At 34.4% G+C, this 14,710-nt stretch overlaps 1 protein-coding gene across 3 annotated transcripts in view; it reads left to right on the forward strand.

Moving 5' to 3' along the window:
- LOC129240372 (GATA zinc finger domain-containing protein 7) overlaps positions 1 to 12,084 on the forward strand; it is a 58,893-nt gene extending 46,809 nt beyond the window's left edge. For all 3 annotated transcript variants that reach the window (XM_054876132.1, XM_054876133.1, XM_054876134.1), the window contains exons 5-7: positions 4,602 to 4,772; positions 10,030 to 10,152; positions 10,559 to 12,084. In XM_054876132.1, the coding sequence (XP_054732107.1) occupies positions 4,602 to 4,772; positions 10,030 to 10,152; positions 10,559 to 11,707 (1,443 nt within the window). In that variant the 3' untranslated portion in view covers positions 11,708 to 12,084. The remainder of the gene's footprint in view (positions 1 to 4,601; positions 4,773 to 10,029; positions 10,153 to 10,558) is intronic.
- The last annotated feature ends 2,626 nt before the right edge of the window (positions 12,085 to 14,710 follow it).

A 14,710-nucleotide genomic window follows, 5' to 3' on the forward strand; every position in this document is an offset into this window, starting at 1 on the left:
ATGCACGTATGTATGTATCATAAAGTTTTTTCGGCTAAATTTAAAATCGTATTTATTTTTTCATCTTGCAACCAGACGTCTCCAAAATTAGCGCAGAATTTCTAAAAACATACGTACCTCAATTACTCTATACACCGGTTGCTAATGCAATATACCGGTCTGCAGACATACAAGTATATTCACGTATGAACACATCGAAATGATGGATTGTAGACTTGCCAACAATTCCAATTTTCTGACGGACCGTTGAAATTTTTATGATGAATTTAACCACAAACAGCTACAATTCCGCCATTTAGTTTGGAATTTTTAGTTCTCTACACCTTGGCCAAAGTACTAATTCGGTTTTTTGATAACCCACGACTATGGGTATGAGTATCAAAATAAGCTAAACGCAAACTGATCATAAATGCATAACCATCGGAAAGTATGGTGAATACCTACAGTCTTGTGTCAAAATTGAAGACCACATTGGTAGAAATTCAAGTGCAACCAAGCAATGTGCGTAGATGCGTTAAAAATACAGAATTACTATCAGGAAGCCCGATATGAGAATGCATTAGCGTAAAGTTTAGTGGAATGGAACTTTGAAGCGAGAAAAAATGCTTTGTTTTCTGATGATAGCAGGTTTTAGCCTTTTCCAAATAGTAGAAATGCGGCTTTTGCAATATTGAACTGCAGTAAGCTGGCGGTATGGAAACACTAATTTCCAAATTGTGATGAGTATTGTTGATTTTTTTTTATTTAGAAAAGTTTTTTTATGGTTGAATCAGAAGAAGATGTAAAGATTTTAAATGACGACATTCACAATTCATGAAGGAGTAGATGCCTTTGAGGAGAGGTGGTTTTCAGGATAATCGGAGATAGTAAAGTATAGTTAACAGAAAGTTAAAAATATTGCAAGATAAATATTGCAGATAAATCGACTATAGCTTCTTTAAAAAGGTGTTCCTATACATATAGGTATGCACTTCTTTCCTTCAGGTGTGAGTTTCCTGTTACGTTATATAATTCTCGGTCTATGCTAATCAATTCAATGTCTATAAGCAAGGTCAAGTGAAAAGAAGGTCTATCTTTTCATTGTATTTTACTTTCAACATTAGTGAATAAATGTTAATATTTCACAAAGAAGTCTTCGTCACATTTAGACTTTTTTGACAAAAAATATCAATTTCTATCATCGAAGGTTTCTATATCTGTGCTTATTTGGAAAACATTTGGTATCCAAGTAAAGCCTTTGAGAGATTTTATTGAATAACAGAGTTCAGCAAAAATTGAAAAAAAAATCTTCTCCAGAGTTTTAGTAGGTATGTCGCTATACGTTTCGGGATCGCATTTCACGAATCTACTAAAATGCTACGAAAATGAAAAATCACTCAAAAATGAAATTCACCAAGTTTTTATCCATTAGAAATTTAGTATTTTTTGGTGTTTATTTGTCAAGTTCTGGTGCCGCTCTTTACAGTAACTGCCATAATAGCCTTGCTCCAACGGTCAGTGATCGGGATCTGGATAAAAATTTTGCACGCAAATGCATGAATAACCCTCCACTCTGTTCGTTTTGCCTTTCGTAATTAGTTTGACAATATGACCTTTTATGGTGGCTAGCACTGACAAGAGAGTGTGCATAGTATATACTTGTATACAGTTGCAACTTTGCAACTCTATCGTGCATCTTTTTCTAGTTTTTACGTCGATTATATAGCAATCGGCTCGATTATGGAGAATCCGGTTGGAATGATGTTGCCGCATGCATTTTCAGATGCATTTTTATTGATTTTTTCTTAAATTATTAATATTTTAAGTTTTTGTTTTCAATCCTTTTTACTTTAAATGAGCACTTTTTACTTAAAGACAGATGCTCTTATTATAAAACATGTTTCTGGTAAGATTTCAGTACACTAACATGCAAAATTCGTTTACGTTTTAAAACCAATCAAATTTTATACAAAAATTAAAGAAAAAAAAATGTTAAGCTTCCTAATAGGAGGGAAACCGGTTTGGGAGGCCGAAATTTTGGTGTTTTCGTGAATTTTTGAACAAGAAAGGAATAACCAGAAATTGTTTAAGCTTGGAGGGTATTTTATTCATATTTTTAAGTACACTTTTAAATTTTGTTTAAACCATTTGCGCCGGAAATAGTGGCGTTAGAGCGTGCTGTCCATGGACGATCGCCATCCGAGTGGCTTGCTGGTGGGCATTCCTGAAGTTGCAATTTTTCTCTGAAATCAACAACAATTATTTTGTTTCATTAACAACATGTTTTCTAAAAGTTTGAACCTAATTGTGATAAAATAATTTTGAAAATTGCATATTTTTGAGGCGCTTGAACACAGTGTCATTTTTTCATACCATATTTTTTCATCTATTTTGCTTAAAAAAATATTTTTAAGGATGATATTATCCCAGAATTAGGTTCATATAAATTAAAACTGAATAAAGAATACTCGAAAAAAATTTGATAACGATTGGTCCAATACTTTTTGAGCTAGAGTGCCCCCCAGTTGGAAAAAGTCGTTTCGAGAAAAACGGCGTTCTAACTACCGCGCGATTTACGTTTTTAGCCGGAAATCGATATTTGATGACTGCTATTGTCCATTTTATTTAAAAATTCTTCGAATTTATCAGGTACATTGGCTTTGAAATCAATGTAACTGTTTGTATATGTAACTCGCGCTACGTTGCCGAACCGATGGGCGGCCACTTAAGTGCTCATAGAATTGGGAATAATGCGAATTTCGCTTTAACATTTTTACCACATATTCTTGAGTAGTTATAAAAACAATTTATGCATTAAAAAAAGTCGAACTTTGGATCAGTCTAAACTGGTCTCCCCCTTAAGTCGCTTACTGTTTATTGTATCAGCTTATTTTCCTATTCTTTTTCGATCTGCGTTTTCCCAGTCATTTTCATACTTTCCAAGAATGTTTCTTTCTAGTATGTAAAAAGTATTGAACTACCTAAATACATATGTATATAATTTTCCGTTACCTATGAATAAGCAAACTGTTCAATAAACTCACTCTCTAATTTACTTCACCGAGACCGATTGATCTTTTTTTTCTGCGTGTTTCTACAAAAAATATTTTCAGTTTTAAATGTTAAATCTAAAAAAAACAAAAACAATATCACATCGGTACTGAGGCGGGTTAGGAATATAACAAATGGTTTTGGAAGTACTCCAATAACTTTTTTAAAATTGCAGACTGGCGTTCAGTTTACCTGTTTGTTGAATTCACCTGTAGCATTGATGCCCCTGTTGTATTTTTTTTTTGCAGCCTAGCTTATGTGTAGGTGTAGGGTGGATTATCTGTGTGGTGGGATTATTACTACTCCTATTGGCGGAAGTTGGCTGTGAAACACAAAACACTTATTAAATTTTGAATGAGTTTGAGAAATTTATATCCCGGTACGAATCTAAGGTTGTCTGGATGTTTTCTAATAAGATTGCTGAAGATTAATGATAAATAGGGTTTTTAATATCATTTATTTAGTTCGAAACAGCAGAAACAAATAATTTTTAAAGCAGGAACTTCCTCATTATCGTATATTAAACAGTATTAAAACGTATTTTCTTTATGGTATTTAATTCAATTTAGGAAATATCTTATCTTACTTCATTAAATATTGAGTACTTTATGTCCACTTTGCTCAAGCGAAAAACTACTCGTTTTGTAAATGTCTACCTAACCATTAAATAAATTTCCGACACATGACGGATGTCATTTTAACTATCCAAGTCAAAACAATTTGTGTTATAAACTCTAAATGCAAGAGCTAACTCCATTTAGCTATTTATAACCTTTGCCTTGAGCAAATTTATTTTTTTCTCCTTAGTTGGAACTTTCTAGAAAAGCAATACAATTTCAGGGATGATAATTCGATGCTGAAGGTATTCGAACAAAGTTAAATATTGCACTTGCTGCTGTAATTGTGTGCACCTAACTATTTATTTCTGACTCGAGTAATTACAGTTTTTCATTGTGTTATTATTTGTTCATAATCAACGGGTTAAACCGATTTTGATTTTGATTTCAAATAATCAATGGCAATAAACAAATAAGTAATTAAACTCGTGAGCAAATTTACACAATCAAAACAAATTGCTCGGTTGATTTGATTTAATAGCAATGCTTGTTGTATGAGCTGTTCGGATTTTTGAATTCATGTGTGCGTATTAGAATTAATTAGTACACAACTGCATATGACATTGCATATATATGCACGTATGCATTAGTTGAAACAATCAGGAGGGTAATTGGGATTTGCTTCTAGCTGTCGATAAAATACTCGTATCAGCCGAAAGTAATGAGTTAAAATTTTGGGGTATGCAAGCGATATTTTATGCATATTATAATATTTGGCTATAACTAGTCTGATATTTTGGAAAATTAGTTAAACTATTTTATATAGTGGCACTCAGGTAACAGAGGGCTCTCATACACCTCTTGACATGACATACACTTCAATTTGCGTAATTCCTTATAAGAAAAACGCCAAATCCTTCTATTTATAAGAGGAATCATTCGATCTTATGTACTTTTATTATGCTACTTATTATGGAGCGATTTACTTATTGTGTATCACACTCTCCTTTCCAGACTGCTGATGAAGATAAATCACCTACTACACCCTCATCACCGAGCCATGAAATTAGCAAACTAAAGGATCAATTGGAGCAACAGGCCATACAAACGCGTCAGGCATTGGCGCAATTGATGTTGGTACGGGAGCAGCTCATATCGGAAACGAATGCGCGCATCGAGGCGCAGGTGAGTCAAAAATGATGTTCTCAAATTTCGTTTCCTCTATATACAGGTAGTGGAATACCACTTTAGATTTTTCAACTAGAGAAAATATCTAAATACATTTATATTTACGTTTTGTACAAAGATAATACGTTAGTTAATGGGCTTATCAGATATTCTGCTGATTTGCTTAAATTCAAACATCTTTGCAAAAAGCTCGCCTAAAACTCCCTAATTAAGTTCAATATAAACAGGTGAAGCCACCTTCAGAAAATGAGAAAATATTTATTTTATCAATGAGTGGGTAGCACTGAGGGGTGGCAGGTGAACTAAGCTCATAGTGACCTCAATCAGAGAAGGTTACACTCTCCTTAAACATTTCCTTACAAAGAAACCTTAAAATTGCTGGTAGAAGACATTGCATGGCTCGAACGCCCGAATATGGTCGACAAAAGCGATAAACCGATTTTACCTTCATATGATTTAAATAATAAAATTAACTACAGCGAGCAGCTTTGAAAAACATGCCTTTATTCACTGATATCAACTTAAGGGGTCAGTCTACTTTGGAGACTCGAAAAAAAGGCTATATTCGTGATTTTTTTTTTGAGAAAACTATAAATGATAGTAATATAAAATTTGTTTGATTTATTAAATAAAGTCTTAAAATTCAGAAATAAATTTTTTTTTATTCAATTTTATTGTATTTTTAGTAAAAAAATAGCAGTGAAGCGTAACGTCTCAAACATGGGTTGGTGAGGCAGCTCCATCAGAACTCAAGAACGGCTTGTCTGAAACAAAAAAATCAAAATGTTTCAGATTCAGTAAGATACTGGCTACAAAATGACCCTCGGATATTAGGTTTTAATGAAGACAAAAAAAATGGCTGATAAAAATGGAAAATTTTTGATAGAACGGTTTTTTTTTCGCATATTTAAAAAAAATATATAGTAAAAATTTAAAATTTCAAAACCCCCGAGCGTCAATTTGGTGCAAATTATGTCTAGAATAGGTGATCCAAATTTTATGAAAATCGGTTGATTAGTTTTTGAGATACAGTGGAGCTAGATTTTGAAAACGTTGTTTTGAGAAAAACGCGTTTAAAGTTTTTAATGCACGCTATACGCGCAGGTAGACGAAATGATGTTCAGGTAAAAAAAAAATAGTTAGAGTGCTCGGATTTTCTTAAAATTTTTACACAATATTTCTGGATATATATACTTTCAAATTATGCAAAAAAAAAAAATTGAAAAATTTTAAAGTGACAAAGTAGACTAACCCCTTAAGACTGAATATCTTCACTTAAAAACAGCTGATTACCTAAAATAATGCATCGTACCATTAACAGTTATCATTAAACAGTTAAATAAAAGCATCACACACCAGCTTAGTTCTAACAGAATCACCCCACTCAAGAGTACTTTTCATCCAATCTGTTAATCTAACATTACACAAACAGTTTAACCCTTTGCACTCGATTTATTTTCAAAGTTGTTGCGTGTCAACTTGTTATTATTTTTAGCTAAATGAATTAAAGTAATTTACAGTCGTAGAATTCAACGTATTATATTTATTTCATAAATTATTATATTAATATAAAATGTTTTATTTTTTGTAATCTTTTACAGTGTGATACTTTTTAACACATCGCTTGTTTCACTATCAGAAGAACATGAATTACTATAATTTATGTTGTCATCTCGCACATCTATATTAGTAAATTCAAATTCGGTGTCATTATCCTGGCTGTCTTCAAAATCCATTTTGAGCGGGAAATAAATGTGTACTGAATTATACAAAGAGAACAAATTCCGTGCACGACTTGCACTCGATTAACAAAACTTGACAAATTATAACTGTGTAAGATCTCGAATACCGTATGTATTTTACAGTTATTTAGTGCTATTGGTTACAGGCATACATTAGTATTGTCACCTCCAGTGTGACATACGAGTTGTAGAGTAAATTAGTATTGTCACCTCCAGTGTGACATACGAGTGCAAAGGGTTAAATATTATCAGCATGTTATTAACATGAGGCTAACATTCGTGGTCTTATTAATATAAACATATACATAACTTGCGTGGTAGAGAATGAGACAGTGAAAATACCTTCTGTACGAAAGGGTAGCCTTCCGTAGGATTATTTATTAGACTTTTAGTTGCACAATCTGTATTTCTTTCAATTGTGAGGAAACGCTTATATTGACGGCCACTGAAATTTTTCGACAAATATTTGCATAGAGCGTTTTAGTACTAAGGAGGGCAGCTCCTCCAGACGATGAGTTTTTTGATCATGTTTTGGGGAAAACTGAGAGTAATTATTATCCTCAAATAACTTAGATATTAATATACATGCTTAAGGTAGTAGTCTGGTAACTTACACGTTTTTTGGGGCCATGTTTGGGGCATTTTTTGGAAGGGAAAATAAAATTTGATTTCGTTTGATTTTCTGATATGTTAATAAAGGTATCAGAAGGTGTATAAAAACAATTTTTTTTTTTTAATGTTTTGATACTATTTTTGTACACTGCAGCAAGCGGCAAAAAAAAGAGGTACAGTGGCTGGCCAGCGTGATTTCGTCACTTGTGGTCATCTGAAACAGAAAAAACAAATTGCTTATTAATCAGTGTGCTTATCGTTCTGGCGGGTAGTAAGATCGAATGATTTTGACAAAAAATAACAAAATGGCGGACCTCGAAAGAAAATTGCCTTTTTTTAAAGTGCAAATCGGACTAAAAAATGGAAAGTTAGAGACGAAATAAATTAAATCTACTACCCGCCAGAACTATTGATGTGTAGAAAACATATCTAAATTTCACCTCAATCTGTTAGATAGAAAATTTGTTTTCACGGCGGTCATCCGGAAAAAAGTTGTTTTGAAAAAAAACGCGTTTAAAGTTTTAGCAATTGAGCCGCGCAAGTACGAGCCGCTCTCATGTATGTGCTATAATTTCGTCAATATTTCGAATTTCGGTCTAAAATTTGTACAGTATATTACCAATATATCGCACTTTCAAAATATGTAAAAAACCGAAATTCGAAATTTTCAAAATAAGTTACCAGATACTACCTTAAATGAATATACAATAATTTTTTTAAAATAAAAAGAAAAATAAAATGGCTGCGCTGCAGCTGCTCAAAGGGACTCCTTAAATTTGCACCGTAGAATGTACAGCCTCTTGCAATCAACTGAAATCAACCAGACAAAAGTTTGTCAATAAAATGAGTTATTCCGCTTTGCACTTACCTATTTTTAACGAAAAAAAATTAAAATTTGAAGTGAAAAAGCAAAAAAGTACACTTTTTTATAAACAAATTGATCAAAACAATATTTTTAGTGATAACTAATATAAAATTTGAGATACTTGCAAATATGTTGAAGAATATAACTGTAAAATGGTAAGTTGATATCTTGATTACTTTTTGAGTTATATTCGACAGCGCGGATTTCTAGAAAAACGCAATTAAAGTTTTCATTTTTATAAAGCAGATTTAAAAATAACAACACGAAGCACTAAACTGAATACTAACAATAAACTTTGTTTGTGTGTAAACAATAAGAACAGTTACACAGTTCGAATAATTGTTTAAAGTGCCTCCTATACTGTAAAAAGTAAAGTACAAAAATTATGTGGATAAAAAATAAAAAAGTATAGGCTGCATACATAGAGTGCGCGCTCCCTTACCTACTTTCGATACTTTCGACCCTCATCCCTTCACTGAATTTATAGGGCCTTTTTAGACTTTCTATTAAGCTTAAAATATTGAAAAGATAATCTTTATATTGTAATTGAGTGCTGTAGGACCTGCCCGTTAAATTTCCTATTCAAAATAATTTTTTTGGACTTTTGTTAAAAATCGAAAAAATTAACGCGCAAAATAGATAGAGATTTTAAATATCTAACAAATATTTACATTCAAAAAAGAAAAAAAGGAGGAAAAAAAATACTCATCGCTGAATGACTGTACATTAGGGCAGGTCGATTTAAAAATCGCTCATTGCTCCTTGAAAATCGTATTCTAGGGATCAAAATAAGAAACTTTGCCGAAGGAACCATACCTCTAAAACGAATTCTGTTGTCCCCCAATTTAAAAATATCACCATTTTTGGCCTTTACATGAAAAATTCAGCTAAATGGTTATGTTTTTTCTTTATTTTTATTCATTTATAATAATATTTATTATTTATTTATAATAATATTGTATCTATTTTTTCTCTTAAGAAATTTAATGAGTTATAGAAAAGAAACTAAAAAGTTCGACCCAAATTGGGGGACATCAGAATTCGTTTTAGAGGTATGGTTTTTTGATTTAGAATATGATTTTCACAGAGCACTGGGCGATTTTTTTGCCTCCCCAAAATCGACCCGGCCTACTGTACATTGTTATGTAAGACCAATAGTATAACGATATTTTCACCGTGCCGGTAGTATCATCTATCGACATAGAGCAGAGCATTGAACCACTGCTTACTGACCAATTTTATCAGCAGAAAATGTGAGATTCGATACCAGTTTTCAACAAATTTTACAAATATTAAAAGTTTATAAAATTTTTATAGTAGAAAAATTTAGAGAAATGTTCGTAAAAGTTCGGCGATTTGCCGAAGCTAAGCCGAAACCGAACTGAACTTCTGTGATGGAACACAGCTTAAGCTGTAGTTCGATTGTTCTCTAAAATTGTCGTTATAGTCCAGTACTTTGTTTTAGAAAAATTGTATATTCATGACGCACTTCCAAGATTATATGTTCTCTTTTCTGCACCAGTCCAAAAATATTAAATTACCCTAAAAGTGTAATATTTTGTTTATAAATTCAAAAGTGACACAACTTTTAAATAATGAAATTGAAAAAAAAAACACAAATGACGTCATCTCTTCAGCCTAACTTGAGCTAGCTACACTCACAACTTCTCCAGCCATAAATAATTTACGAAAAGGCAGTACAACCAGCCTCATAAAGTGCAACAAGCACGAAATTTTGCCTTAAAATTTCGGATTTAACGCTGTCATAATTTGTAGAAAAACCGCGCATCGTGTGACATGAACAGCAAAGATAGTGCTTCTAGTACTTCTGTCTAACTATTCCAGATATTCTCTCCAGGGCAGCGGCGCATGCCTTGAGTGTGTGAAATAAAAAATTCAACATTTCTTAATGCTCTTTTGAGTTTTCCGTTTTACTTAGTTTCAAGCGCTTCCACTCAGTCAGTCAAACGGCAGGCACTACACACACAACAAATTTTTGTATCTACAATAAATAATGTATTTCACCTCTTTCCAGGCACGCACACAGCAACTGTTACAGCAGAATCGCGAGCTGCTCGAGCATTTGGCTTCACTGGGTGCCTATAATGAACAACAGACCGCCGGACTGACATCGGCCAACATCGGCATGGCACCACAGGTATTTATTAATTTTGTACACATTGTTGTTGCAGTTTTAATTTTATTTAAATGGCACAGTAGCATTGCCGCCGTAGCCACAAGGTGAAGCCCTAGTGCGCTTGTGTGGTCAGTGGCGTCACTGTAATTGCATGCAGCATGCCTTTATGCATGCATATACACTTATATAAGTATAATATTTTTGATTTTGTTTTTTTTTCTGCGCTGTGTTTACATGCTGTGTTATTTTTTATTCTGCCGTCACATTTCGTTTGCTCGTTTTTGCAATTTTGATTTTTTCGGAAGTTTTTGCATTTCTGCCTCTTTGCCGTTCAGTGTTTTGTGTTTTGTGAAGTCAAACAAAAAATTATAAACAGAAAATTACTTATAAATTAATATTTACCTCCTCTCCTCTGATCGCGTCGCAGCTGCAAATGTTTTTACAAGCTACTGGCAACAACAACAATTTGGCTACCATCAATCAACAAATCAACAGCCTTGGCTCCATCAACCAGCAGCTAACATCACTCAGTCATCAGCTGAGTGGTTTGAATCAGCAAAGTCAAAATATACAAAATTTCCAGAATATTAATGCAGCACATCAACAACACCAACAGCAGCCATCACCGCCGGCCTCAGTTGCTGTTCAACAACAGTTGACGCCACCCAGCTCAAACGCCTCAATGCAACATTTGAATATCGCCACGACGGCGAGAGCTGCCAATAGCAGCAACAGCAGCACCATCAACAACAACAGCAGCAACAACAACACTGGCGGCAGCAACAGTTCATTCCCCACAATGAACCAATTGCAAAGCATTAGCAATCAACTGCAGCAACTTAACGCGCAGGCTACGCAATCACAGCAGGACGCGCTATCCAAAGATCTATTTCAGGTCAATCAGGAGCTGCTGAATCGCCTACAGGCGCTTAACCTGGGCGCTAGTAATGCCAACGCGCTAACGTCACTGACCAGTGCTCAGCAAACGCCCTCGCCTCGCAATTCATTCTTCTTCGTCAATCCTATGTCCTGCAGTCCGGCCAACAACAACAACACCGCTAGCAATTTCAATTTCCTCAGCTCGCCAAGCACGCTGTCGGGTCAGCTGACTCCATCGCCGATGAGCACACTCACGCGCAATTCATATACACATAGCCCACAGCTACAACAGCAAAACGAAGCGGAAGCGTTACGACTTAGCAGCATCGATCAGAATTTGAACAACCTTATAGACGAGCAACTGATGAAGCCACTAAGCGGGCCAATAGTATCGGCCAGTTCTAATGGCAACATAGCCGCGAGCAGTACCTCTGGTACGCGCGAATCTAGCCGCTCCTCGTCGACGCTGGACTCAACATCGCCATCATCGCCACGCATACGCAGTGCCAACAACGAGCCACGCTTCAACACAGTGATGCTAAAGGTCACCGACGAAGCAGGCAACGTGACTAACCAGCGAAAACTCTCGGCCACTCCGAGTTTCATACAGCGCAGCACCAGCGAAAAAGTGCCAAATCGTAGCCAAATTATGAGCCAGGTACAACGCACAGCTTGGGCGCGTCACACCACCAAATAACAGCAGGAAACAGGCAAAGACGGCGACAGCTGTGTGGATGGCATTATAATAGAGATCTAGTTGGGACTAAGTAGGGTGGGTGGGATTTTTGTCAATACACAATAAGGCAGAGTAGCGTTGTGCATTCAATGTTGTCGATTGTGCTTCAGAAATTAAATTTTTCTTATACATACTTATATATAAAAGTAGGTTATGTTAAAAATACTCATACATACATAGATACAAATACTTATGTATCTTAAGGGAGTATTACATACAGATGATGCGATAGATTGGTCTATCGTAGAGAAATTTCATATCTATTAGAATTAGTGCAGTCCATTAATAAACTGGTAGGAAGCTCCAAAGAACTTCAATTAATAAATTTAGTTACTGTAACATGGTTTGTTTTTTATTGTAATACTTTTTTTTTTAGTTAACAGTATTAATATGTACCAAAAAATTTATGGTCTCCGTGAATTTCGGTATTGTCAATTACAGGTTCTGACCTCAAAAATATCAACACTAGTCTTGAAAAAGGACCAATGAGTAATGGCCCGCAATTTATGGGCACTGAAATATTAGAGATTGGTTTTGTTTGGTTGGAAAGTCACATCGGAATATGTATACATATATATATATGTATGTATGTGTTATGTTAATACATGAATGAAGGAAGCTCCATTGCTATTATTCTTGTTTAAAAAACGGATATCTGATATATTTTAATGTATATTTGGCAGAGCATTGCCAATTTTAGTTTTGTGGACGAGGGAATAATTTTGCATCGTAATAGTATATGTGAGATTCGTATACAAAATGTTTGCTTTTACTAATACTGTGGATGAAATTGTAAAAGTCTTGATATCTTAGCATTCTTTTAGTTTCGACATTTCCAGTTTTGTTTTACTTCATCTTCGAGACGTATAAGGTCGAAAAAAGTTCTGATCAAAAATCGCTCGTTTTTGAAATTTGTCTTCTAAATAATTATAATTATAATTATTATTATTATTATAATTTTTGCTCAGTAAACAGATTGAAAATATTTTTTAATAAACTTTAATATTTGTGAATATAACTATAACACCACATTTTGTGGTTCTGCATAAATGTATTCTCGGTCAAAAATACCAGCTTTTATATCACAGTCAAAGATACCAAAGATTTGGTTTTCTATTTCGATTCTCAGAAAACTGTGGCTGAGGCTCATCGTGTATCCTAAATACTTACGGTGATGCTGTGCTTAGTAAAAGAAAGAGAAGTGGGTGGCATGAATACATCAAATGCGGTGGTTTTGATGTCGAAGATTGTGAGAGGTTCGATATATTTTTGACTTTTATAATTAAGTGAAACCATCGCATCCTCTCCAAAAAGAGAGTAACTCCTCTTCTTCTTTATTAACTTTTTTTCTTTTAATACAAATATTGAACTATATTTGTCGTCTCTAGCTGCGTCCAAGAGGTTGCCCACGCGTTGTATACCGTTGTATATATACATATATGGTAGTAATGCTCCTCAACCCAGAAAACTGCTTACGCCCGATACCTCTCCCCCTTCGATCTTGCCCTGCAATATAAGTTGTAACAGTTCATATTGCGGATCTCGAAGAATATGATCCAGATACAATGGTTTTCTGCGTTTAATACAGCTGAGTTGCTGTATGTCATCGTAAACTCTTCTTTATTAGGAACTGTCCGGCCCAAGGTATTTAAGTAATCTTCCGAAAAGCCACATTTCAAATGCTTCCAGTTTGTTCATGTCTGACAATTTTATGGTCCATAATGCCATGCCATATAGAAAACCTGACCATAGATAGCATTTTAAATAAATTAATAAGTCGCGACTTTTTAGGACTTTGCCATATTTAAAAAATGCGGGCCTTGCCATTTAATGCGATATTTTATTTCCCAAGGTATCTAAATTGACTTACTCCTACTACAGGAGCATTGTTGAATGTTAACTAAGTATTGTTGTATGTATTTCCTCGGCCAACAACTATGTATTTCATTTTGCTGATGTTGGTTTTATCCACATACATCGAAAAACATAGCTAATCATCGCATAAAAATGTTCATAGGTTAATTCCATTTTCTGAGCAAGAGATATGTTTAAATTGCCTGTAAACAATACAAATAACTCTCATATGTCTAAGCGTTCTCAGAACGACTACCAAAGATGGCAAACCTTGCAATGTTTATATCAAATTTGACCATAAAACTTAGGTAGCTACCTGCATATATTACAAATGAAAAGTTTCAGAATCGCTACATTTTTTGTATGAAAGTATTCAAAGCTTAATTTACTTGATATTTAATGAAGCAAAAAAAATATAATAAGTGCACAAACCTCCAGTCTTGGGTGTTTTAACAGAATGGACCTGGCGTCTTTTATTGAGGTTTTTATTTCTCTAACCAAATGATCAATGTTTACTACTCCTACGTAACAAAAAACAAATACACGTGTGAAGTCATGTGTGTATGGAACCGAAGGCTACATCTAACGAGCTTTACTTTGCGAACAATGAACCAACGTCTCACCATCTATCTTTATGGAGATTTTTTAACAAATACCTACCTTGCTAGTCTTAACAAAGCATAAGGAAAGCGCGTAACGGAGAAAATCACCATAAAAAGTGATAATTACACTTTTCGATTGATGGAGTTAAGACGCAACAGTTGTCTTTTCTCCACTTAGTATCAATAGCGTAGAGATTCCTCTACTAGAATCAGGTACAGCTTCAAATATGTACATACTCTTATGGTTGGAGTGTTTTTAGCCGTGCGTGCGATAACCAACTGAGCCGTTACACTATGACTATGTCGCCGTAAGGCTTACTTCTGCTCAAATATGAACGAGACGTTATCAATAAAACGGTCCGCGGATGACATATGGCAAAAATAAATTTTTTGTTTTTTGGTAGGACTGTTATAAGCTTACATGGCAAATTTCAGCGTGATATGTCACATAGTTTGTTTTCTGTGCTACTGTAAACAAGTTAAGCTCGAGTGTGTTCTTCGAATTCTC

This window comes from Anastrepha obliqua, chromosome 3 (assembly GCF_027943255.1).
Source record: "Anastrepha obliqua isolate idAnaObli1 chromosome 3, idAnaObli1_1.0, whole genome shotgun sequence".
NCBI lineage: Eukaryota > Metazoa > Arthropoda > Insecta > Diptera > Tephritidae > Anastrepha > Anastrepha obliqua.